We start from the raw sequence: 24,073 nt of genomic DNA, 5'->3' as shown, positions 1-24,073 counted from the left end.
CTGACGAAATTTTCACCAATATGAATGGATAAGTATTAATTTATACATGTAGCCTTAGTATTTTACGTAAAAAGGATCATTAACATGTTGATTTATTCATATGTATACTAAAGTAGACCTAAGTCTAAATGTTTCAAAATATCATGTCAAATGTTCGCTCTTTTACAGATCCCCAAAATGTACTCGATGAGGTTTTTTTTTTTCTGTGCTGATATATTTTGTATTGAATTGTTGAGGGGCTTGTCCCCTTTTTAATCGCCAGTAGCCTTTTGTTTACATCACAGCCATGAGCATAGCTACTTGCCGGTGCTAGTCAGAAGTATGTGGTATTAAGGGACGGGACATGGTCATTGTGGAGAGCTTTTGATTGGACAAAATGAGTGTGTTCAGGATGAGTCACTTAATATTTTTATTTTATTTTCTAAATGATATGACTCTTAATTTTTTTTTTCACTGAGCAATTAATTCAGTTAATTAATTATTTTTAATACATTTTGACATTTGTAGTTTGACAGGAGTGTGTTCATGTAATCCTGTCAATTGAAGTGCAAATGATGTTGTATCAGATCTATTTAAATGATTAAATATTATATAATTTTTATTAGTTAAATAGTCCATGGGAAAGTTAGACATTGAGTTTAATCTCCATCATGGACAGCAAGCGAAATAAGTTTATCTTGCAATGTGTCAAAACCAGGCAAGACACTGGTCACAACAATCAGAGTTTTCTTACATCTAAACCTAAAACATGTTTGCTCCATATGTGAGCTGTCGTCCTCAGTATGTTTCTCTCAGACAATAGAGAGTGTAAGTGCACATTGCATCGGCTGATAAAGATGTCTACACTTTGAGAAAACCCAACTCAGGGGAAAAATCAATTTAGACACTGTTGCTGTTGTTAATCTTTTTTTCTTTTCCAAAATGAATTCCCGCACAGCAAGCAAACAGAGAAACAAATGGCCTGTGATGGTTTTAAGTAATTTAGAGTTATTGTAGTATAGTATTTTTAGAAGATTGTTCATAACATTCATTGCACGTGGATTATTGATTATTCAGTGCAGTAATTCATTCTATTATGAGAAGCATTGTTACATCAAATTAACTGGAGAGAGGCCAAGCAAGCCTAAAAAAACCCTAAACTAAACTAAATAATGACACAAATCATGTGTTTCAAATTCTGTTTGAATGAAGATAATGAGTTATTTTGTTGCATTAATGATACATTGTCAGTATATCCAAACTCTGGTGCTCCAGTTGTTTGAGATATGGGCCTCCTGCATAGGTCAAGATATGGTCAACATTTGTGCAGTTATCATAGTGGCCTGCACTTACATAAACAAAGATCAATAACTCACTACATTTATTTTGACTGGAAAAGATAAGACAGAATGGATCTGAATATGCTTAAATGTTTTCTTACACAGTGCTGAATATTTATGATGCCCATTTGAATTAATGCAGTTTCACAGTATGAAAGGAAATAGTACTTTTAAAATAATTATCAGCCAGATTTTTTAAATAAAAAACAAATATATATTACATATATAGAGATATCAGTAACATGTAATTGATTGATTTACTAGAGAATATAGTTTGTACATACAAAGTGCAATGCACCCTGTGTCCACTAGAGTGGTCTATTGTGCAGATACTGAATTCACTCAAACCCACAAATACAGTATATCACAGCACTGGGGTAAAGAAGCAATGAAGCTCATTCTCAAGTTTACATCTGATATTACCTGCACTTTTTTTTTTTTTACCTTTTTTAATGTTTTTTAATGCATTGGCTGTTTAAAGGGATCTGTGTGAGAAAACAACAGCCAACCAACAAATTGTGATTTAACATCTTTCTTTAATGATGATGTAATGCGTTTCTGAAAGACCGTAAAAGTAGTACATTGCAAGTGGTTGTTTTTAAGGCAATCATTTTATAGTCATACATCAGCAACCATGGCAAGGTAAAGACAGACCACCCCCTTTTAATATGTAACCTGCCAAAGCACATCAAGAGAAAAGTTGTTTTAATATGGCAAGTACCCTTAAACTGAGTTTTAAACCTGACAAACTTAGTGTACAATTTTCATGCATAGTGTGGGCCATTTGGAAAACTTGGAAAAGCTTGAATTTTATTCTGGCTGGGTCTAAGGAAAACGCCTTAGCATTACCACTAAAAAGTCACTTTAGAAATATACTTCCCCTGAATCTACAGTGTGCTCTGTGGGCATGGTCTTTATTGTTTTATAAACAAGTACACTGCAAAATTATTTTCAACACAACATAATTAATTGGAATGCTTCACAGTTCTTCCCTTGACTTTTTTGACAATAAAGAGCCCCTGCCTACCACAATTAGGGTCACCTCAGCTACAAAACACAATGAGGGTTAACAGCAATCCTTAAACACAAATCAAAAACAGTTTTAAGAACTCTTTTAACTTATTTAATAGTCACATTTAAATAGCTTAGATATAGAGTCATTTAGATTCAGATTTGTGTACAAATGGTATTTACCTATCTAAACAACCAACTTTACTCGTCATGTGCTCTCCATTGCAAAGTCCTCTAATTCACTCATAGTTATAATATCTGTGTGTCTTTCAATGTTGTCGATACTGTTTTCTGCATACAAAGATGGATTGTGAATTTGCTCATGTGACCCGTACAGCATATCAGGGTATTGCTGGGAATCTCTGTTGATATTCTGCAGTTGAACATTTTGTCTCCACGGTTCACCACCTCTCTCAAGCGTATCCTGGTTGTCTGCTGGTGTTGACAATTCGGATGATGACCTCAAGGGTGGTAATGAAGATGCAGCCATTGGCAGAAACCCACGATACAGCATGTAGGGAGTGTTCAACATCTCCAACGATGCTGGCTGTGTTAGAGCACCCTGAGACCTCTGACGGACATTCAGTTGTACGTATTTACCAGTTTCCGGGTCATAAAATGTCTTCGTCTTAACTGGTAATGGTACATCCACCATGAAGTACTGCCCTGAGTTTGGGTCTTGCAAAAGTTTTCTCTGTGTCACCGGGAAAGGTTGGGCAACTGTACTGTGTGCAGGGGGGGTGTAATTTGGCTGGATGTCATACTGTGAAAGAGGAGGTGAGGCTTGTACCGCTAGATGTGTTGACAGTATGTCTGAAGGTGAAGAGGAGACGTTTCTGATTGATTTGGACTCTAGCTGTTCTTGGTTTTCAGGTGCCATCTTGGGGGTCTCTGCCTTCTTTATACGCCTCGTTGTAAGTCTTTGTGCTCGCCGAAGAGCTTTTTCAGATTTTGGGGGCACCACTGGAGGTCTACCGAGTGGCCTTATATCACTACAGGCTGATTCTGGTCTTTCATAGCAGGCTGACTCTGGTCGTTCGTAGCAGGCGGAGGCAGGCCTTTGGTAGGTGTCTCTGTAACTGTCATGCTTGGGCATGAAGGCCAAACTTATGTTGGCCACATCTGTGAGGCTCACTGCACAGTTCTCCACATCCTCTGACATTGTGCTGATGACAGAACGAGTTTCTTCTTCCTCAAAACGTTGGCTCCTTCTCTGATGGCTCTTTGATTGTTTTGTTGCGTGTTCTGCTGAGGGCAAGTTGTTGTGGAGAGTCTCTTTTAATTTATGGAGCCGATGGGCAGCAACAGCTGGTTCATGTAAGACTGGAGGGTTAGCAGACTCTTTGGGATGAATTTCATCTTCTTTCTCTGAACCAGTCAAGTGTTCCTTTGGGGAGCCAATCCTGAAGTCTTCAGAAAATGACCTGTGAAAGCGTGGCTTGACGGTTTTGGTCACAGATGATGTTTTGATGGTATTATCCTTTACTCTGAACATGATGGGTTTCCCCATGGCTGGAGAAGAAGAGTTGGATTGCGGTCCTGTCGCATGAAATTTACCGTAGTCTGTTAGACTTTGCAAAAACGAGCTGTCTTCCTTTTTCTCTTTCTCTGATTTTTCAGCTGAGTCTGTGTTTTGAGACATTTTGAGACTTGGAGGAGGTGGTTCAGGTGATTCTTTTGGCTTTATTCCAGTTTCAAGAGCATTCACTGTATAATACTGTAGTTCTTCCATTTCTTCTCCAGGTGGTGCTGCCATATTTACTTGGTTGTCTGCTGCTTTTACAGTGCCAGACGATGACAAGTTTGCAAGAGATTCTTGTCTTCCATAATGAGAAAGATTGCCCTTTTCAGTTGTTTTGTCATGAGTCATTTGTCTTGATCTGCTTATTGTACCTTCGACTTGCAATGGTACACTTTGGGGATTCTTGGACTGATAAATTTTGTTCCTTTCTCCTCTGTTTGGATGCTCCATGAAAGTTGGTTTAGTGTTTGATTCTTTATGATTTGTTAGAGCCCTTGGTTGGGTGCCCATTGATGCAGCTTCATCTTGTGAACCTGAAGCTACCAGTGATACAGGTTTTAGTTGAACTGTATTGGGAATCAAGTGGTCTTGTTTTTGAGGTAATGTCTCTTTCTCTGTTTGTTTTTTAAATTGTGATGTTTTTTGCTTGAGATTTTGACCTTTCTCCATTGAAATACGGTCTCTTTTACAGTCTCCCCCTATATCCGACACATTTCCATGCAAGTCTTTATGAATTCCTAAAACTGGCTGATCATAACTGTTGTAGAAGTCCATTTTGGGGAATATATCAAGCTCTTTTGTATCGTCTTCAGCAGAGATAACTTTCAATCTAGCATAGTCCGCGATAGCTGATATTTCTGGTCTTGTCACCTTCTTGTTCTTCTGAGTAGCCTCTGGTTTGGATAATATACCTTCTTTCCTTGTGTCCTGTTGATTTAACTGAGCATGCTCTTGTTCATATCTTGCACTTCCTTTTGTTTCTGACTGATACTGGTTTGTATTAGTCTGATCAGCCTGTTTTGTCGCCGTAGTTTCAACATTTATTTCTTTCTTTCCTCTGAGGATGCTTCTGTTTTCATTAACTTTCAAATTACCATCATTTTGACCACTCAGACTTAATACAGTGTCTTCTTTCTTCCTTTTGTCACTGTTCAGTGCAGGTTGTTTATTATCATAGACTTTTATATCTTGAGTCCCAACTGCTCCTTGTCTTGGATTAATTTCTGTCTTTTCTAATTTACTTGGGCTGTCTTTCTTAAGTGGTGTGATTTCTTTTCCAACATCATGTGTATTTGTCCGTGCCATTTCAGTGTGCCCTTTCATATTATTCACAGTTTTGGGTTCATTTTGGACTGTAAGGGGCTTCACTGGTAAGTTCTTTTGCTCTGTAAAGTCTTTTTTACCCACAAGTTCAGTCACGACAGCTCCTTTCTTTCCTTTCAGATTTTCCTTCTTTATCACTTCATGTTGGTTTTTGTGGCCTGCCATGAATTCCTTGTTTGATGACACTTCCTCTGTAGACACTTTAATGTCCTCTAAGTGAATTTTGGGGACTTCAAAAGAGGCCTGGTCTTGTTTTACAACAGTACACACATCCTCACCAATACTGCTAACTTTATCCCTATAATTATTAACAGTGCCATCTTTTAAAACCATCTTCATCCTGTTTATAATTTCATTACTCATGTTAAATTCAACTTGTAACTTCTCTTGCGACCTTTTCTCCCCTCCTTTCTCGTCCCCCTTTACATTCTTTCGCAGAGTTTGAGCATCTTTGTCTGAGACAGATTCATGTTTCATAGCCATTACAGGATCCTTTTGTTTTGTCTCATGCACAGTTTTCTCAACTTTTGAGTTAAATGTTTCTCTTCCATGTATTTTGTTCTTTTGAGATGTAAATGTATCAGTATCATTAAACATTTTGCCTTCACCTTCCACCTTTTGAGGCTTCTTTTTAGCTTGGGGTATCGTCATTTCGGGAACTGTACTTTCAATGAGTTTAATGTTGACTGTATCCTTTGCCATGGATGAAATGGGTGCCTTTAAAACCTCATTCTTTTTTGCTTTTGTTGATTCATCCGTTGTTGTAGGTTGTTTAGCTGTCAGGGATACAGTCTCAGTTTTCTTTGGGGACTCTCTCGAATTAGGTAAATCGTCAAGAATGTTTCCTTTCATTTTCATACTTTGCACTTTATCAGTGTTTCTCACTTGCTCCTCAACTTTCTTTTCCTTCAACTCAATATCATTTCCCCTACTTTGCCTTGATGGTCCAATGTGAGTATCTTGATCTTGTTGTATTAGAGTAGCATCTGTTGTAGAATGGCCAAGCTTTGGTGTACTTATTGGTGTACTCTGTTGCTTTTCAGCCATGTTGCTGGAATGAGTTATTGATGTGGTATCATAGTGTTGCACTTTTACTTGCTTGATTTCGCTCTCAGCCCCCTTTAAAGGTTGACTTGTAATGGATGCTTGCTGATCAGAAACCTGTCTGGAGTCATCTGGACGTGTTTGTGTTGTATCTGAGCTTTTCTCTTTGGAAGGCAGAGGTCTGTTCATTCCATGATTTATTGATTTGTGTGGCAGGTGAGTTTCAGTCTCCTCCTTTTCTTTTTGTTCTCTCTCATCCTGCATATGTTTTGATGTGAGATGATCATAATCTCTGACCGGTAACCCATATTTAGCTAAGAGGTCCTCATATGATGTACAGATTCTTCCTGTGATGCTTGACTTATCTGTAGTTGTCTGCGGTTCACACTTTCCAATCTTGTCGTCTTTTACTTCAATGTTTGAAAAAACTTCAGTCTGTCTGTCGGCATCATGTTCATTTTCCACTTTCTTGTTTTTAATACAAAAGCTTTCATCCTTCACAAATTTCTCAGTTTCAACAGAACTCTCTTCTTGTTTTACCGGATTTTGTTGCTCATCAATATGACACTTACTTGACACACAAATAGTGTAGATCATAGGTTCATCATCTGAAACTGCTTCTGTTTGGCTTGAGACACAAATACTGTAAATCATGGGTTGCTCTCTAGGTTTGTCATTGCTTGGTGTAAGAATAGTGACGTTTGATGTCTCTGCTGTGGATTCTATATTCTGTGTTAAAACAGGCTGTGTATTATTCTTTTGAGTTGCATCCTCCTCTACTATTACTTCATGTTGGGGGGAAACATTTGGTTTTAGTGCATCTTCAACTGATTTTTGGGGTTTGGAATTAGTCGAGTTCACTTCTTGAGACTTTTCTGTGGATTTTTGTGGATTGTTTTTGTCATGTGATATGTCTAATGGTCTGGGAGATCCTTGATCTTGTTTTGAGCTCGCACTTTCTGTAATTTTCTCTTTCTGTTGACTGTTATTTACTACTTCTGAATCATCTTTTATTCTTGACATACTTTGATAGCTTCTTGGGAGTTCATTCTTGTTAAATGAGAACAGAGTCTTTGTATTTTCATCATCTTGATGGAGTTCTTTTTGCTGACAGCTTTCTTTTGCTTTTGCTTCAGCTGAAGCTATTTGTGTTAGTAATTCTTCATCTGTTTCTGGTTTTGGGTGACTCTCCACCATTTGGTTTAGAGAGGTGGTTTCTACAGCCTTTACTTGTGGAGTGTTGTTTTGTTGCTTAGCCAAGTCATTTTCCTGTGTTATATTGTTTTTGTTTATTAATGCTTGTCCATCATCATTATTAAAAGGTTTTAGTGTTTCTGGCTCCCTGGTTCTTTGTGAGGCCAGGTTATTTGTTGGTCCAGGGTTGATTCTGACTGTATTATCTGTTGATGACACCTCTGAATCTGAATTGACCCCAGCATTGTGTTTGTAGGTTCTATTTATAAGCTGCTCTGGATCTACATTCAGTTGAAGGTTTGAGGTGAGCTCTGATTTGGCAGGTTCCATTAGTCGTTTAGCAGGTGGAATTCCATTTTTAAACTTCATGTCACTTGATGAGGATGTCAGTTGACTAGCTGTAATCGCAGAGCTATTTTTGATTGGTTCATTTTTAGACCGCTCCACGGCAGCAGTAATCTTACTTTTAAGATGTAGATTAGCTTCCTCAACTCTGGGTGTGTTTTTCTCCAATCCCAATAGAGAATTTTTATTCAAACCGCTGTTTGATTTTGTAGTTTCATTGCTTTTAACATGTAAGTCTTCTTTGATTATATCAGTAGGTTTAGTCACAGCTTTTTCAGAGGAAGTATTCTGACTCTGTCTACTTCCATACAGATTTTCTTTCTGATCATGCTGAATTGTTTGTTTTTCATTATGCAGTGCAGGTGGATTATGGGAAGTGTAGTTCTCTCTGTAGGTCTCGACTGCAGCTGTCAAATGACCTGACATCGATTCATCTGGTGACATTTCATGACTTTGCTTTGCCGATTCCTTATTAGTGTTTATATTCTCTGAGCTTGTCATACTTATTTGTTTATCTTCTGAGATTCTGGATGGCTGGTAGTTTTTATAGGCATTATTTTCCACTGTTGCTCTTCTGTCCAGAGTTTCTTTCACCTCTTTATCATCAGCTGGATGTTTGTCTTTCTGCCTTTCTATAGCCAAAGGTTTGTATTTTACATTCTCATCCTCAACATTTTCTGAGACTGCATTCTGATTATCTTCAAAATGAAGAGGTTGTATTTCCGTTGATGGTGGAGATCTATTCTTGGGATGATCGTTGTGCAATTTAATTTGTTCTTTGTACTGGGTTACACTGGAATAAGTGATATCTTGAAACAAATGATTCAGCTTGTCTGCTGTGATTTCCTTCTTTACAGAATGGCCTTCTTGACCATCATTATTGATAGTCCCTCTTGTTTTTGTTGAATTTCTTGCAAGAATGCCTTGTTTGGCAAGTCCCTTTTCTTTAATTGCTGATATTTCCTTTTGAGCATGTGCTTTCAATTTCAACGTCAGTATTTCTTGTTTACTTTGGCCTCTTTCCTTGTAAGAAAGCACCCTTGTTGTGACCTTGTCAGTATCTTTACTCATTGTTCTGTCTTTTCTGTCAGTGCTAGTATTTGTTTCATTTGTATTTTGAAAATCCCTTCTCACATAACCAGGTGATGGACTTGTAATATCCTGCACTTTGTAGCCTTGTTGTTCTTGCTCTTTTACAGGCTCTGTTATGGTTAGTTTTTCAGCTGTATCATATTTAATTGGATTTTGTGGGTTTTCTGATTTAGCGAAAACAAATGTATTATCTCTTAACCTTCTTGCTTGCTCATTATCTCTAACAGCAAGAATATCGTTAATGCTGAACCTGTCATCTTGTTTAGTTGGTAAACTTGTATTATTTTGATGTGAGGTGTCAATGTTTGGGACGACTGAATCTTTATCCTGCAAAGCAGGATTTGGTGCAGCATTGTTGGTGGAAAACTCATTTTGAAGTGTGTGTAGTGTACTTGAAGATGTATTGTAGATTGTATAACTCTTGGCACCAGATTGTTCAACCATCTCTGATTGTTTCTGTGTCCATACATTTTCCTTAGTGTGTCTATCTTCACTTGTTGATGACATGTGCCACTGTTTGTTAGGCTCATACCTGTATGGCTGATAAGAGTACAATCCTTCATTCTTTTGACCTTTATAGTCTTGTAAAGGTGCATGAGCTCTCTGATCAAATGTATTTTGTGTCGCCATGGTGTTAAAAGAAGAATTTTGCTCTGGTACTCCTTTAACAAAATCATTTTTGACACTGAAGCTTTGTAAACCACCACAAACTTCCGTTAGAGGAGATGTTTTGTTCTGGAGACTGTTTTTTGGTATTCCGTATGATTCAGTAGGCTTTGAAAATGTGTTAAATTGGTTGTCATGTATAGATTTTTCACTGTAAGGTGTTTTCCTGGGTGATATTGTATCTTCCCTGACCTCTTTCTCTTCCTCCTTTGCAAGTCGACCAAGTTTAATGTCTTCATTCACTTTTTGCATGTATGTTTCCTTTCGGACAGAATAGCTGTCATTGGCAAAATATTGCTTAGCGGTGGCCTTTCTCTGTTTGTCCATCTCAATCAGTGCTGCTATTTCTCCTCTAAATGGCCGTGATTCAGATCTGCCGTCTGTTTCCTTGACTGAACCAATCTGGTCCCAAGGACATTTTTCTTTAACAGCCTCATTTTGACTGTATTCAGTAAATGTTTTTCTTCCATAGTCCTTTCTTTGTTTTAGATCATTTTGACTTGCGTTATCACTCTGGCCGTATCGCTCTGATGTTTGAGAAGGCAGAGAAGGTGTCGGTAGGTAAGCCTTTGGAAGCACATTTGCTATTTCTGGCCTAGCAGGAATAAAAGTACTGTTGAGGTCTATTAATTGACCTTCTGAAGTCAGAGAGCTTTTATCCTGTGCTGAAAGATTGTGTGTTGAGAGCTCTGTGTTAGCCAGCGGATCTGTGCTGGGAGAGCAACCCTCTGAACTTCCACAGAACGATTTGTAATTAGCGACTCTGTCCTGAATTTGAGGTGAAGTTAATGTCAAATTATCATATGATCCAAAGCCATCGGTATAATCTTTAGGGGTGATAGGAGCCACACTGGGCTCTCGAATTAGGTTACAAGAGGCTTGTGCATCCATTCCAATCAAATTCTCCTGAACAGTTTCTTGGGATACAAATATATCTGAAAATCTGGATTCTCGGCCCTCCAGCTTTGAGGTCTGCTTATTTCGATCTGTTATTTCAAGCCCTTTAAATCTTGTGGGACTGTATGTACTCTTGACTCTTTTTCGGTTGTCTTTGAGGTTGAACAGCAGACTTGAAGCTTTAGATTTGTAGCTGTCACGCAGATGTTTGACATCAGTCTGAAGTTTAGGGTCAGTTTCACCCTGGGAAGAATAATCAGAAACCGAAGGAGTGTGTGCAAACTGCAGGATCTCAGACGTCTCTGTTTCTTGTCTTGTGTGAATAACCGGTGTGAGGAGCTGAGTGATGTTGAACGGTGTCACACTGCTAGGCAAGTTGCTCTCGACCACCATCTCATGTGTAACTTTGTTATTGCTAAACAAATTTGAATCCGGCCTACATGTTCTCTCATTGGTAGGAGAGACTGTGGAGGGCCGGTTGCCTGGAAGTTTGTTCCTTACAAAGTTATTGTTTTTCTTCCAAGGCGGATAGTTGGAAGCCATCTCAGATTCGCACCTCTTTTCAATCGCAGAGGCTTTCTGGACAACCGTGGACCTGGAGCGCTGGCTAGCCACAACGTCCTGAATTTGTCTTTGATTGAAGCACCTACTTTCACATGGAGAGTTTGGAATTCTGTGGCTGTCTTTTAGCTCTTTGTATATGGGAGAATCATACCATCGTGGGAATTCATTAGCCGACATAAACCCTGACACATTCGTACTTTGGAAGGAAAACCTGTTGTACTCTTCCCAAAGCTGGAAGGGGCTGAATTCACTATGGAAGAAACAGTTTGTAGAGTTCAGTGCCTTGAACTTACTTTTCGAAGATTTCATCAGGATTGTTGTGTCCATCTGTGCCACGGCGGCAGCCACGTCGGATGTGTAAAAATGGTTTCTGTAAGACTGAAAGGGGCCTGACTTAAAATTCTGCTGGTATCCTGAAGAGAACTCAGAGAGTTCCCGCTGGATGTTTAGCATAGCTGATTTGTCCCATGATTCACTGCCAAAGTCTCTATATCTATCCCTTGCCAGAATAACGTCACATGTCCCACTGTCTTGGTAACACTCCCCTGAACTAAAGGCTTTGATTAGAGATGACACTCTGGATGTGCTCCTGCTCTGCTGCCACGTCACCTCCTTGGAGCCATTGTTCATATAAGACAAGCTTCCCTCTCTGAAAGCCTGTTCCTGATGCGTTACATCCACATAGGAATGCTGGAATGTTGAGGCCATCTCAGTTTGTATTTCTGCCTCCCCATATTGTTGAACGCTGTATGAAAATGCCTCTCGGGAGATTGTCTTTTGCTGGTTTTCCTCTGCAAACGCCTTATGTCGTTCAGTAGGAGACGAGGAGAATTCCGAGTCATTGTAAATGGCCTCCTCTCCAATGCATAGGCTCCTGAAGGCACGATCGGTGAGGTTGCTGACCTCCCTGTCTGTGTCGTCCATAAAGCTGCCGCTGCTGGATGTGTCACTGAAGCCATCGGAGTATTTGCGGTGGCCCTGCATGCTTCCCCGCTGGCCTGTGTGGCGCTTTTCCAGGGAGCTCATTTCAAGCACTCACTCTCATGGACAGGGCACAGTTGTTACTGTCAGTCTTGAGATGGCTGACGCAGGGTGTCTTGCATTTAAGTAGTTCACCTTCTAAGAGGTGATCAAAATGCCTTCCTTTCCTGCAAAAGTATCAGAGATGTCATAAACTTGTAGTTCACTGTAGTTTTCGACAAGAGTTCTTGAAAATCACACTGCTATTGCTGAGTGATTCAGATGTCTAGTAATTCAGATTTTATCATGAAGTATGACATCCAAACTGTTCTAAGATCTGAGACTTTGACCTTTAAATCTGATCATTTGTGAGTTGAGCCGCACCTCTGCCTTGCATACTGCATATATCATGTGAAGTATATTTAGAGAAGGAAACTGCTTCCCATTCTTACACAGGATCACATATTAACCTTCTCTGACACTTGCTTACATGCTAAAATGGGTCCCACTGGAATACCCTGCACATGGACTTCAGTGGTAGTACTGGTAGAATTATATAAATATTTGGTTCAAGCATTACATCCAGTATTAGATATTAGATTAGATTAAAATGTTATTATGTTTTGAAGCAAGTAGAACTGTTCATTTTACACATTTTGACGTTACATATTACAAAAAGGCATGTTTAACGTTTGAAAATTTAATAAATATAATTAAATATGGATTCTTTTAATATTTTGTCTTTTATGCAGAGCAGTATTCAGTACAACAAATGTAATGCCAATTCTTTGCTAATTGCTGGGGAATAGCTATAAATACTTCCCCCACATCAGTGTGGTTACAAATTTAAACACATGTGAGTAAAAATAAAGACTGAGAATGAAAGTGAGAATACCTCTGGAATGTCTTTTCTCGGTGTTGTTCTAGTATAATATATATATATATATATATATATACACATACACACATACACACACACACTGATTTTAATTATAATTATTACTTCAAGTTGAAGTGGTGTCTGAATGATTAACATCAAAGAAGTTTTCAGTCAAATCTTTAGATGATAATAATATTATTCATTTTATTTACTGAAGCGAAATACGCTAGGCTATTTGTTTGAGCCTGATTCATCTAGTCCACATAACTCTTTTATTCTTCTCCCTGACTGTCCTGCCTTCACAGAGCAGTTGGGAAATTACTGATGCTACTTTTATACAGGGCTTGTAATCACCACAGAAACATCCTCTTAATATTCAGAATAATGGTCAACCGTTTTTTTTGTTTTTTTTTTCAACGATAGATTCTTAAACATTTACATTTATTTATTTTTTTACATTTGGTTACATCCTTGCTTAGTAGTATGAAAACAATAATAAATTACACTGTTAGGGTTACACTGGATGTACATTATGTTTTATTAAAGCTATATTGTATTAGAAATATGTCATACTTTGCATCATAAATCAACTGAATCTACAATAATGTTTTACATTACAATTTCTTTTGTTGCTTTAAACATATATTTTGTATTATGGTACTCATTTTCACATATAATAACATATTCTATGTTGTTCAATTACATATTTCTATATAATAAAAATATCTGAGTTAGAATTTAACACCTTGCATAAGCTATATTCACATAACATTCTGAACACAAGTTCTTACTTTTTTCTTACCTTTTGCTCTTATATCTCATTTTTTAGTGGAGGATTTTTTTCATGCTTTAGAAAGAAGCTAATCCTTATCCGTTGCATATGTGCAGCAAAAAGATCTCTTCAACAATGCTTTTGCTGGGCTCTCCTTAAGGTTGATAAAGTGCAGACATAAAGGCCACTTTGTACAAGGGCCCCGGCGGGGCTAAAGCAACGAGGGTTCAGAAGCAGAAACACGCTGAAATAGCAGTGGCATCAGGCAGAGACGATCGAGCTGGAAACATGGGATGATGGCTTGAGACAGCACACGTATTGGAATAACCATGTGGTGTCAAGTGTCAAGCAGATGAAAAAAAAACCAAGCCAGTAATTCTGTTTTGCCGTGTCAGGCCTTAACAGTCAAAATTACATTGGAGCACCACTGAAGTTTACAATGCCAGTAGAAGAAAAAACCCTGTTGCTTGTGGCATAACATGCATCCGCTTGTGGAGTTGTTATGGTGGATAGCATGTATCTAACCAGATGAACATGTGCCCACTGTGTAAAAATAGCTTCTTGCTTCACTAACAAGTGTCACTCACTTCTTTTGGCTGAACCATGCCTTAGACTTGTCAACAGATGATATCTGATCCCTCTTTGGGATTTTAAGAGTTAAACATGTCTATTCAGTATTTTCACCCCAATTTTTAATCATACTTAAAACAAGTACAGTCCCAGTCAGCCCAGTAACTGTCAGTTATTAAAGTCTAAGAAAATTGTCTAAACTGGACAGTCTCTGTTGCCAGTTAACTTGATAAAAGGGGGTAATAGAAGGGTCACAATAGGAGGGATATTTTTTGAGCTGGCTACTCCTCCACTCAGTCAGTCAATTTCAAATGTCCCCGTGATGTCAAGCTGTCTCACGTCAGTCTTAACTTTGCAGCCAGGCACTGCTATAATAGGACATGGGTGCAGTGAGCTCTTTCCCAGGAGTCTTGGCTGCAACAGAGGGCCTGGTGTGTAAAAGTGATGGACACTCACATATGGAGCGACAGGGCCGCCCTCGCTCCTCTTTAGAGCTCTGTTGCTAAGCTCTCATCAGAGCTGTTGCATTACTTCCTCACCACTCACAGCTGTAGTTTACAGCACTGCCTGATACTGAGCAATTCATTATCCTCAGCATAACAAGATGACATGTTATGACCAAAACAACATCAGCCTAACAGCTGAGAACATGAGAGATGGTTACAATATTAAAATGCAGAAATCTTGTCCATGAAAAGCAATGCTTTTTACACTACAAGAACCTTTTTCTAGTAGAAGAATCTATAAAATAAGTTTTACATCAGAAGCGATATTCCGTATTGATATTATGTGTGTGTGTGTGTGTGTGTGTGTGTGTGTGTGTGTTTTAGGGCGGGACTATCTATTTAACTAACCAGTAGCAGACAGTGTTTATTCATTTTATATTTTTTTCTTACATTCATGACAATTACAATTTTTTTAATATATACAAAAGTTAATGAGATTTACACTTAATTCAAGTAAATAAATAAGAAAAATAAACAATTAAAGATGGGAACTATTTATATTGATACAATTCTTATTATACTATGAGACAAAATGCTGATTTATATATATATTTGTATATATTATTATTTCTATTTTTATATATAGATTTTCTGTTTGTTTTTTCAGTGTAAAAACCTTACATATTAGAGTAACTATCACTATCATGTGTAAATAAGATTTAAGGGGGCTCAGTGGGGTACTGCACTCTTGTAAAAAGAGTGTTATATTACATATGCATGTCTGCTCTTAAAGGATCAGGTAGGAGTTGAACCCCACAACAGGGTAGAGTGGTCTCTTCCAAGCACTGGTCATTCCCTCTGTGAATCACCCATCATGACATTTATGGGATCATACTGCAATTACAGCCATTCTGCTTGACAAATATTTCTAAATGCTTTATCATATAACATCAGATAACATTGCTCCTTTAATGCAGTGGTTCCCAACCCTGGTCCTGGAGGCACCCCAACACTGCACATTTTGCATGTCTCCTTTCTCTGACACAACAGTTTCAGGTCTTGGAGCAGTGATTCCCAACCCTGGTCCTGGAGGCACCCCAAACACACCTGATTCAGGTCATCAGCTCATTAGTAGAGACTCCAAGACCTGAAACTGGTGTGTCAGAGAAAGGAGACATGCAAAACGTGCAGTGTCGGGGTGCCTCCAGGACCAGGGTTGGGAACCACTGCTTTAATGCATTCTTAGTTTATTGTTGCACAGCTGCATTGAAATGAATATGTTGTTGTCAAGATATTGAGACTCCTGCTTGCACACTCTAATTCATTTTGGATAAAAAATCTACCAATAATAAATTTAAAACATATATCAATCCTAAAATGTATATTTTAGATTCACTTGCAGGACACACAGCCTTTACACACAGGAACATTGGTTCAACCAATGACGTGAGATTAGGGGTGTGGTTATCTATTTATCTAACCAATGGCAGATGGGGAGAATGGGGTAATCATTTTGTCATCATATGAAGTCCACGTAACACAAACAAAATGAATTGTGATAGAGTTGTTGTATCTTAATTGAAATGACAGTTGTTTTCATAGAGTTATAAACTCTGTGCATCAAAGGCAAATAATTAACACAGTCAATAAGCACAATCACTGAAAGTACTTAGGCCATCAAGTATTAGAATAACGTCACTGCTCCCAGGCTCATTTACAAAATGCCGCTGAGAGAAAATAACGCATAGCTCTTCTTATGGCTCCTGTAATGTTCTCGGATATTGATTGTATCAAGGATATTAGCTGGTCTGTGACTTAATCAGCCACCGCCCCCATCTGAATAAAGCTTGAGCTAAATGACTCCCTCCTGAGGGGCCTGCTCTGTCTCTTTTTATTAAAACCCCACAGTCATTTGAATGAAAATGTCAATAGATCTTCCTCTGTATGCTTTTACAAGAAAAAAAAAACTAAATTGTGATGAATTCTGAGTGACAAATGCCTTTATAAATGCGTCACTTTTTATTTATTTTTTTAACTCAAATCTTATGAGCTTTTTTTAAACGCTGATCCACTGGGCCTACTACAGTATTTCAGTAGTTCACAGCTAATATGCCTTGTTTCAAACTAGGATCGCTGACATCCAAAGATCATGATACAAGAGATTTTTATTCCCAGAAATGTACATCACGGTTTACCGATACTGGGGAACAGCAACAGGCTATAATATGTAAATAATCTAGGTCATTAAACAGTCCCATTTCCACACTGGGTCTTTTTTAGAGTGCCACAATGCTGGTCCTCTGCATATCCAGTGGTATAATTATAAAACCAATTAACTGAGAATAATTTGCCCTAATGGCAGAGCCAATAAACAAACAAACTGAGCGAGTGATTTAATGGAAGGGTGTCTTTGTGTTGCTTTGTTGCCTTGCGAGTGGCCCAAATGAGTTAAACAAGAGCTCCCTCGAGATGCTACATATACCAGAGATATGAGAGCGCATCTCCTTTTGATTTCCCCTGGTCTTTAACTCCCATTAAAAACTTTAAGAGGCATCTGTGGAGGTCGGTCAAGCACCATACTGTACCCAGCACTGACCAAACCGGAGATGTCCATAGTAGAGACCGGACCACGAGGCTCCTGTATTAGCTAAGATGTTGTTGTTGAGAGTGTTATTGTGCCGTCTCTCCCGCTGACTCGTGTATTACATTAACAAGCCACTTACTGATTGACTGAGAGCTTCTCTCCATGAGCCCTTTTAATCTACTCTGATATGAAATGCATGATTTCGCTGCAGGAGTCAGGTCTGCGGGTGGGCAATGTCTTAAACTGTAATTGAATAAGTGAAAGAATCACTGTGTCTTACATTATCTAAGGGCAACATGAAATAAGTGATAACCATTTACCCTTTTAATTGGCGCACACACACATGCACCAGTTTATACACGTTTGCTGCAAAATGTCATCCAGAACACAAGCTTCCAGACTGTGAACAAAGTGAACCATTTTACATCTTCTTGAACTATAAAAGCCATATACAGTATATGAGCATAAAGTGGATCTCATATTTGCATATGCGTAGCTATGAGTTGGTTCCACGTGAGAGGATCTGGCATCTTCTGTGTTGTAACCACATGGAGTCAGTGTAGAGTCCTGATAGCAGGAATGAATGTGGTATGTAATTATTTCAAAATGAATTGAGTTTCTCTTGCATTTTGCTGGCATGATTAGCTGGTTAATTAGAAAAGAAAAAACAGGTGTTGTGCAAAGAAAAACCTGATAAATGAGCTTGAAAAAATAAACATTTTAACTCCATGAGTGATGTCACTAGGGTTGTGTCGGTGAGGAAATTTTCCCACCGGTTAATCGGCGTGTGACAACACCGGTAATACCGGTATCACCGCGGGGGCGGACATTATACTGCTATTTCTGCAGCATACAGTATGTACAGTAAGCCAATGCATGCATTTTCAAAACAGTATTCCACAATGCAGAGTGCCTAAATCGAATTTACATTTAACCAGCTGTGATTTTTTAAGTTTTTTGACTCGTTATTTATGTAACAGTAACTGTACTTCTTTTCAGGATGATAACTGGATGCTAATTCCATTTCACCTGTTTATACATATAAAAAAAAAACAATATAGTAAATTGAGTAAATGCATGCTAGTATTCCATTTTGAATGTATAGCCAAAGATGTAAAATACAGTCCTTTTTTCCTTGTTGTAATCAGTGAGTTGGAAGCAGTCCTGAAAGATAAGTGGTAGCATTTTTAGAGAATTGTTTATACAGAATTTCTACTCATTGAGACGGCTGAGACTCTGATCATGTGGCTTGTGCTTTGCAAAATGCTTTGAAAAATGGAAAACATCTGATTTATGAAAGGGACTGATTCCATCATATCAAAGTTTACCAATAACTGCCATTTTCATGCTTATGTGCTCATTTAGTTCGACATGTTTCATGTAATATTGTTGGCCGTGAAATTCACAACAGGCTTTGTCTCCATTACAACAGGCTGTATATATGCTTTAAATTCTTCTTTGATCCAGTCAGAATAATGGAAAGATTTTTTTTCTGAACAATACAGAGTTAAAGACAAAAGTATTGTGCTGGCAGGACACGTGTTAAGCTGTAGTCCTATACTCTGTTGCTATATATAAGCACATTGTGTAATTCAACTCCTCTTGGCAGCAGTTGTCAGTAGGAGAAACCACTAGCTCAGCACATTACCCTACCCAATAAACCATTATGCTTCAAACCACGAGATGGGTGGACAAGAACTGTGCAGTGAAGACAGAAAACTACATTACAACTCCAGACAGAGGCCATATTTTTCAAGAGTCAAAGTAGGGATAGTTCACCCAAAAGTTTAAAGATTGTCATCATTTACTCATCCTCATGTCTTTCTAAACCTGTATGACTTTTTTTCTTCCATAGAATACAAAGTATGAAATTTCTTTATAAGTTTGGTCAGTTTGTTGCACAAAGCTTTTATATATTTTGTATAAATTATGTATAGTTCATGAGTTTTTCAGACTAGATTACTATGTCCTTTTTAAAGTTTAAAAACCTCAATCACTGTAATTGCATGGAAGAAATAAACTACACTACGCAACATTAAAATATCTTCTTTGTGTTTACCACTAGAAAAAAAGTCATATGAGTTTGGATCAACATTAATTTTCATTTTCGGGTAAACAATTCCTTTAAGCTTTGTGACAGTCCACTTCACTCATTATAAGGATGTAAACACTACTAAGACCTGGCCAATTCTCCTATACTATAGGTCCAGCTGAAAATTTGTGCTGCTTCCAAAGGTTCTCTCAGGAAATTACATTTCCTATGTACTTTTAACTGGCAGGGGGAGTGATTACAGGATAGAGAAAGAGAAAAAGAAAAAGAAAAGGAGAGCGGGTGAAAAAAGAAAGACTGGGAAAGGGGTGTTTCTAACTGGGAACAGAGCACGTACTGTTTCAGATTACACACACACACACACTGAGAGGGAGAAACAGAAAGAAAAGGAGAGAAAATCCCAGGGACTCCTTTCTTTTCTTGACGTTTAGTTGGGTTTATGGAGCCTACGGGTCTGCAAAATGAAGCTCTCCGCTGTTGCGATAGTTCTCCTGACTAGAGCTTTTATTGGAGGTAAGACATGTCTGTTTATGTTGGCCTTTTAATATGCAATGACGAAACAACTTGCAAAATAGCTTTCAGGGGGTACATGATCAGTGAGATGATTTTTCAGGCAACAGCTTCACATTTGTTACACATGTAACTGCAGCGTTCATCTGCATAAAACTATTTTGTTCACTGACCTAATTTTACATTAAATAAATATATTTTTCTTCAGTGCAAAAACGTATTGCAAAATGTTGCATTGTTCTGAGCAATCTCAGCAACTAGACATTTTCAGGTCAGGGTTTTATTCAGCATTATTATTGTGAGACTTTTTGTTTATGTCCAAATCTCTCTTGTGATGTGCTTTTTGCATTGAAAACAGAGCCCCGGTTGACCCCTGAGGGACTCTAGTAATTGGGACACAACATAAACACGACAAAGGCTTTTAACAGCTGGATACAATCTTGTTGTCGTGTTCCCTGCTCTATCCTCTAGTTCAAGAAGGCAGACAAATGTTTTCCACCTGTAGTTTCTGTTTGGCATGGCATATTAAGCCCAGATGCATTCAAAAATTTTACACCATTTAGGGGTCATGGATTTGGGCCAGAATAGGAGATATCACTGATGAAGCTCCAAAGGCAACGGAGGAATAAATATTATAACTTGGTATATATATTTAATAGCTATGGTAATTAAATCTTAAAATCAGGATAAATCTCTATAATTTATAACTTCATACAACCTCAACAAATGGTTAATTACTACAGCTTTTATTGTATGCAATTATCTTTTTGAGGTATAAAAGGTTCTATATATAGGAAAACATAAATATTTTTCATATATTTAAACATTTAGAAAAATAAATTAGCAATTTTTTGGTCTCTTTACTTTTCTTTTTATGATTAAAATTTATTTTATTTCTCTTTTGCCAACACATTTAAATCATGATAGGTAATAGCTTTTTTAGATAGGTAATGGACTTTTTTGGAAGTCCATATCACAAAATCAGATATACTGTATTTAATATAATACAACAGATATTACATTAGCAGCAACAATATAGAGTAAGTCTAAACATGCTATTATTCTTTTTACTCCATGTATTTCCCAGAGCTGAGTGAAGCTCTAAATGTGACCGTCACCGCTATGGTAATTAAATCTTAAAATCAGGATAAATCTCTATAATTTATAACTTCATACAACCTCAACAAATGGTTAATTACTACAGCTTTTATTGTATGCAATTATCTTTTTGAGGTATAAAAGGTTCTATATATAGGAAAACATAAATATTTTTCATATATTTAAACATTTGGAAAAATAAATTAGCAATTTTTTGGTCTCTTTACTTTTCTTTTTATGATTAAAATGTATTTTATTTCTCTTTTGCCAACACATTTAAATCATGATAGGTAATAGCTTTTTTAGATAGGTAATGGACTTTTTTGGAAGTCCATATCACAAAATCAGATATACTGTATTTAATATAATACAACAGATATTACATTAGCAGCAACAATATAGAGTAAGTCTAAACATGCTATTATTCTTTTTACTCCATGTATTTCCCAGAGCTGAGTGAAGCTCTAAATGTGACCGTCACCCCTGGGCCAGTCAGCATGTGTATGCAGGGAGACAACATCACTTTGTCCTGCTTAGTGTCTCAGAGAAAGAGAAGCAGCAATGTCCTGGTGCTACGCTGGCTCTACTTCCCCACCCCTGAAGACGAGCACCTCGTGGTCAGGATGGGCATGAAGAAGAGCAAATATTATGGCAACTACAGCAAACACTTTCCCCAGAGCAAGTTCCACTTGTGGGAAGAAATGGACGGTCAGATCTACCGTTTGCTGATCCTGAATGTGTCCCTGGAGGACGGGGGCAACTATACCTGTAAAGTGCAGGAAATACGGAAGCACAGAAACAAGTGGAGGGTCTCGTCGAATGGAACAGGGAGCATGGAATTACGAGGTAACTTGAGGATTTTTAAAGCAGTGTCTTAAATGATGTACAATACACTGTACTCAGCCTTCTAGTATATGGCTTCTTAAGGATACTATTGTCTGAAATGAAGCACAGTTTTTTTTTATTACACTACATGGAAGCATTCGCCTTTTTCAGTCGATGATCCTCTCATTTTGGTGTTGCTGTTAACTTTAGCATGTTAGCTCACCAAAGCCCAAAGCACACTTCAGACTTTACTGCGTTTTTCAGTGTGAACACTTGCACTACTTGTACTACAAAATGGCAAAGAATAGTGCAGAAATATGCTAAATGCAAATGACCAAATGCACAATGTGAAAGCTTTTTAAGCAAGTTAGCAATCTGGAGTTTAAAACAAACGTTCAATTCAGGAACTAGTCACTAGCGCCAGCGAACACTGTGGTTGAGTTGGATGTGGTGGAAGAGTGATGTCTTGCTACGGTCAGGGCTAACCACACAACAGCTGTTTCCTCCAGTTAACTAATCCTTTAGATCATCCAACAGAGGGTCAATTCCAATTCCACAATTGGTGACAAAGTTCTTTGTTAGCTATTTGTAAACTTCTTTTACAGAGGGGATGGTCTGTCTTTTCAGAACATCACAAAAGAGCGACTATCAGATTCACATAGTGACATTACTCCATGTCAACAGTTCAAAGCCCAAATCCAAATAGTTTTCGAATGGTCCATAAAATTTCAAATAATCAACGTGAAAATGAGGCGTAAATGTTCCCATTTCTCACGTTGTAGCCTTTTCTTACATGCTAGCTTCAGTGTGTTTGTAAGTCTCAGGGTTCCACTTTCCACATATATACATCATTTCCACTATAAATGTGTTCTGGGCCAACACAAACAGACCTTGAGGCTGTTAACGAGAGCAACCTGGACATGCTGTGGGGACAGAGAGAGGAGACTTGGCAAGGATGCAACTGAAAACATTTACTCTGGCTGCATTATGAGTTTTCCTATGGTGTTCGGACAGCAAGAGGTCCCCAAAGCCTCAGCGTCCATTGGATTAATCATCTGCGTGATAAACGGCAATTGCCTGATGCTAGCAACAATAAAGAGAACAAATAAGTATTGTTGCATGCACTTGCAGTGACAGTTCACTCAAAAAATAAACATTCTGTCATCATTTACTTAATTTCTGCAATGACTTTCTCGCTTCTGTAGAACACAAAGGAGATTCTGAAGAATATACTAGAGCTTTCAATCATTTAAAAATCACTTTGTGTGATTAATAGGCTGAAATGTTAGTTATTCATTGAAAATCTTCACCATCAAGAGTTGAACTTGAGAACTGGATCAGTCCAAGAATAAGTCAGATCCTGTGAAATGAATCATTTGAAAAGATACGTTTTGTTCTCTCAAAAACGTGCCAGTGAGAACTAGGGTAGATGTAAAGATTTTCAGTGAATAATAAATTACATTTCAATCTGTTCTTCACACAAAGCTATTATAGGCTTCAGAAGACTTGGAATACGGTGCACAAGTCATATTTCTTCTTTTATGTTCCACTGAAGAAAGACAGTCATATGGGTTTGGAACAACATGATGGTGAGTGAATGATGACCCAATTTTCATTTTTGGATGAGCCATTTCTTTAAAGTAGATCTTTATAATTTATAAAGTTCAAAAAGTGAATTTATTTACAGTTATGCTACATCATTGGCCATGACTAACCATTGCGTCTTAAAGATTTTGTTGTTTAACTGACATTTTAGAAGCTAAATAAAAAAACAAAAAGTATTAAGTCACTGTATATGAAATCACTGTATATTTAAGCAGATTTTGTTTAGAGAGATAAATGCAGTAAAAATACTTTTTAAAAACATTCCATAAAGTGCATATGTAGCTGATGATTTACTTGAAGAAAAAACATCAGCATATATCTCACGTATATAAAGATGTGGTTTTGAAGGAATAAAAGCAACAGAATATTATTGTAGGGGTTAGACAACCACAGACACCCCACTTAACCAAATCTGAGACACAAAAATACAAGATAAAACCAAGTGATAGAGTAAACAAACAAGAGGCAATAAGAAAGGAAATGAAGGTCGTAGGTTGACTTAAACCGGGGAATTTGTCTTGTGAAAGATACAACAAAAAAATGTCAACCAGCTGAAATACCCCATAAATATAGACCAAAGCAGTACCACAGAGCTGGGTTAACCCCTTCAACCAACTCTACAGCCGCAGGGTCGGGCAGAAAATGACTTAAAGGGGTCCTATTATGCTCTTTTACAAAGTCTTGATTTTGTTTTGGGGGTGTACTAGAACAGGCTCTCATACTAGGTTGTTCGAAAAACACATTATTTTCACATATTTTACATTATAACACCTCTCTCCCCAGTCTGGCATGAACG

The 24,073-nt window shown here is 37.8% G+C and overlaps 2 protein-coding genes across 3 annotated transcripts in view; one reads left to right on the top strand and one right to left on the bottom strand.

The window, feature by feature from the left end:
• Positions 1-1,836: 1,836 nt before the first annotated feature.
• The window catches only part of cunh10orf71 (chromosome unknown C10orf71 homolog), a 28,750-nt gene continuing 6,513 nt past the window's right edge, over positions 1,837-24,073 (bottom strand). Inside the window, exons 1-2 of one of the 2 annotated variants that reach the window (XM_016511196.1) lie at positions 13,620-13,659; positions 1,837-12,125 (exon numbers count right to left, since the gene is read on the bottom strand). In XM_016511196.1, coding sequence (XP_016366682.1) covers positions 2,539-12,003 — 9,465 coding nt within the window. In that variant the 5' untranslated portion in view covers positions 12,004-12,125; positions 13,620-13,659 and the 3' untranslated portion in view covers positions 1,837-2,538. Of the gene's footprint in view, positions 12,126-13,619; positions 13,660-24,073 lie in introns of those variants that run through there. The other variant, XM_016511204.1, reaches the window with a different exon arrangement.
• Positions 19,609-24,073, top strand: part of LOC107707245 (V-set and transmembrane domain-containing protein 4-like) — a 9,050-nt gene continuing 4,585 nt past the window's right edge. The window contains exons 1-2 of the mRNA XM_016511215.1: positions 19,609-19,752; positions 21,298-21,693. Coding sequence (XP_016366701.1) covers positions 19,701-19,752; positions 21,298-21,693 — 448 coding nt within the window. The 5' untranslated portion in view covers positions 19,609-19,700. The remainder of the gene's footprint in view (positions 19,753-21,297; positions 21,694-24,073) is intronic.

This window comes from Sinocyclocheilus rhinocerous, unplaced genomic scaffold (assembly GCF_001515625.1).
Source record: "Sinocyclocheilus rhinocerous isolate Xijiao unplaced genomic scaffold, SAMN03320098_v1.1 scaffold1243, whole genome shotgun sequence".
NCBI lineage: Eukaryota > Metazoa > Chordata > Actinopteri > Cypriniformes > Cyprinidae > Sinocyclocheilus > Sinocyclocheilus rhinocerous.
The sequence above is the reverse complement of the archived record's forward strand: the minus strand, read 5'-3'. Positions and strand labels throughout refer to the sequence as shown.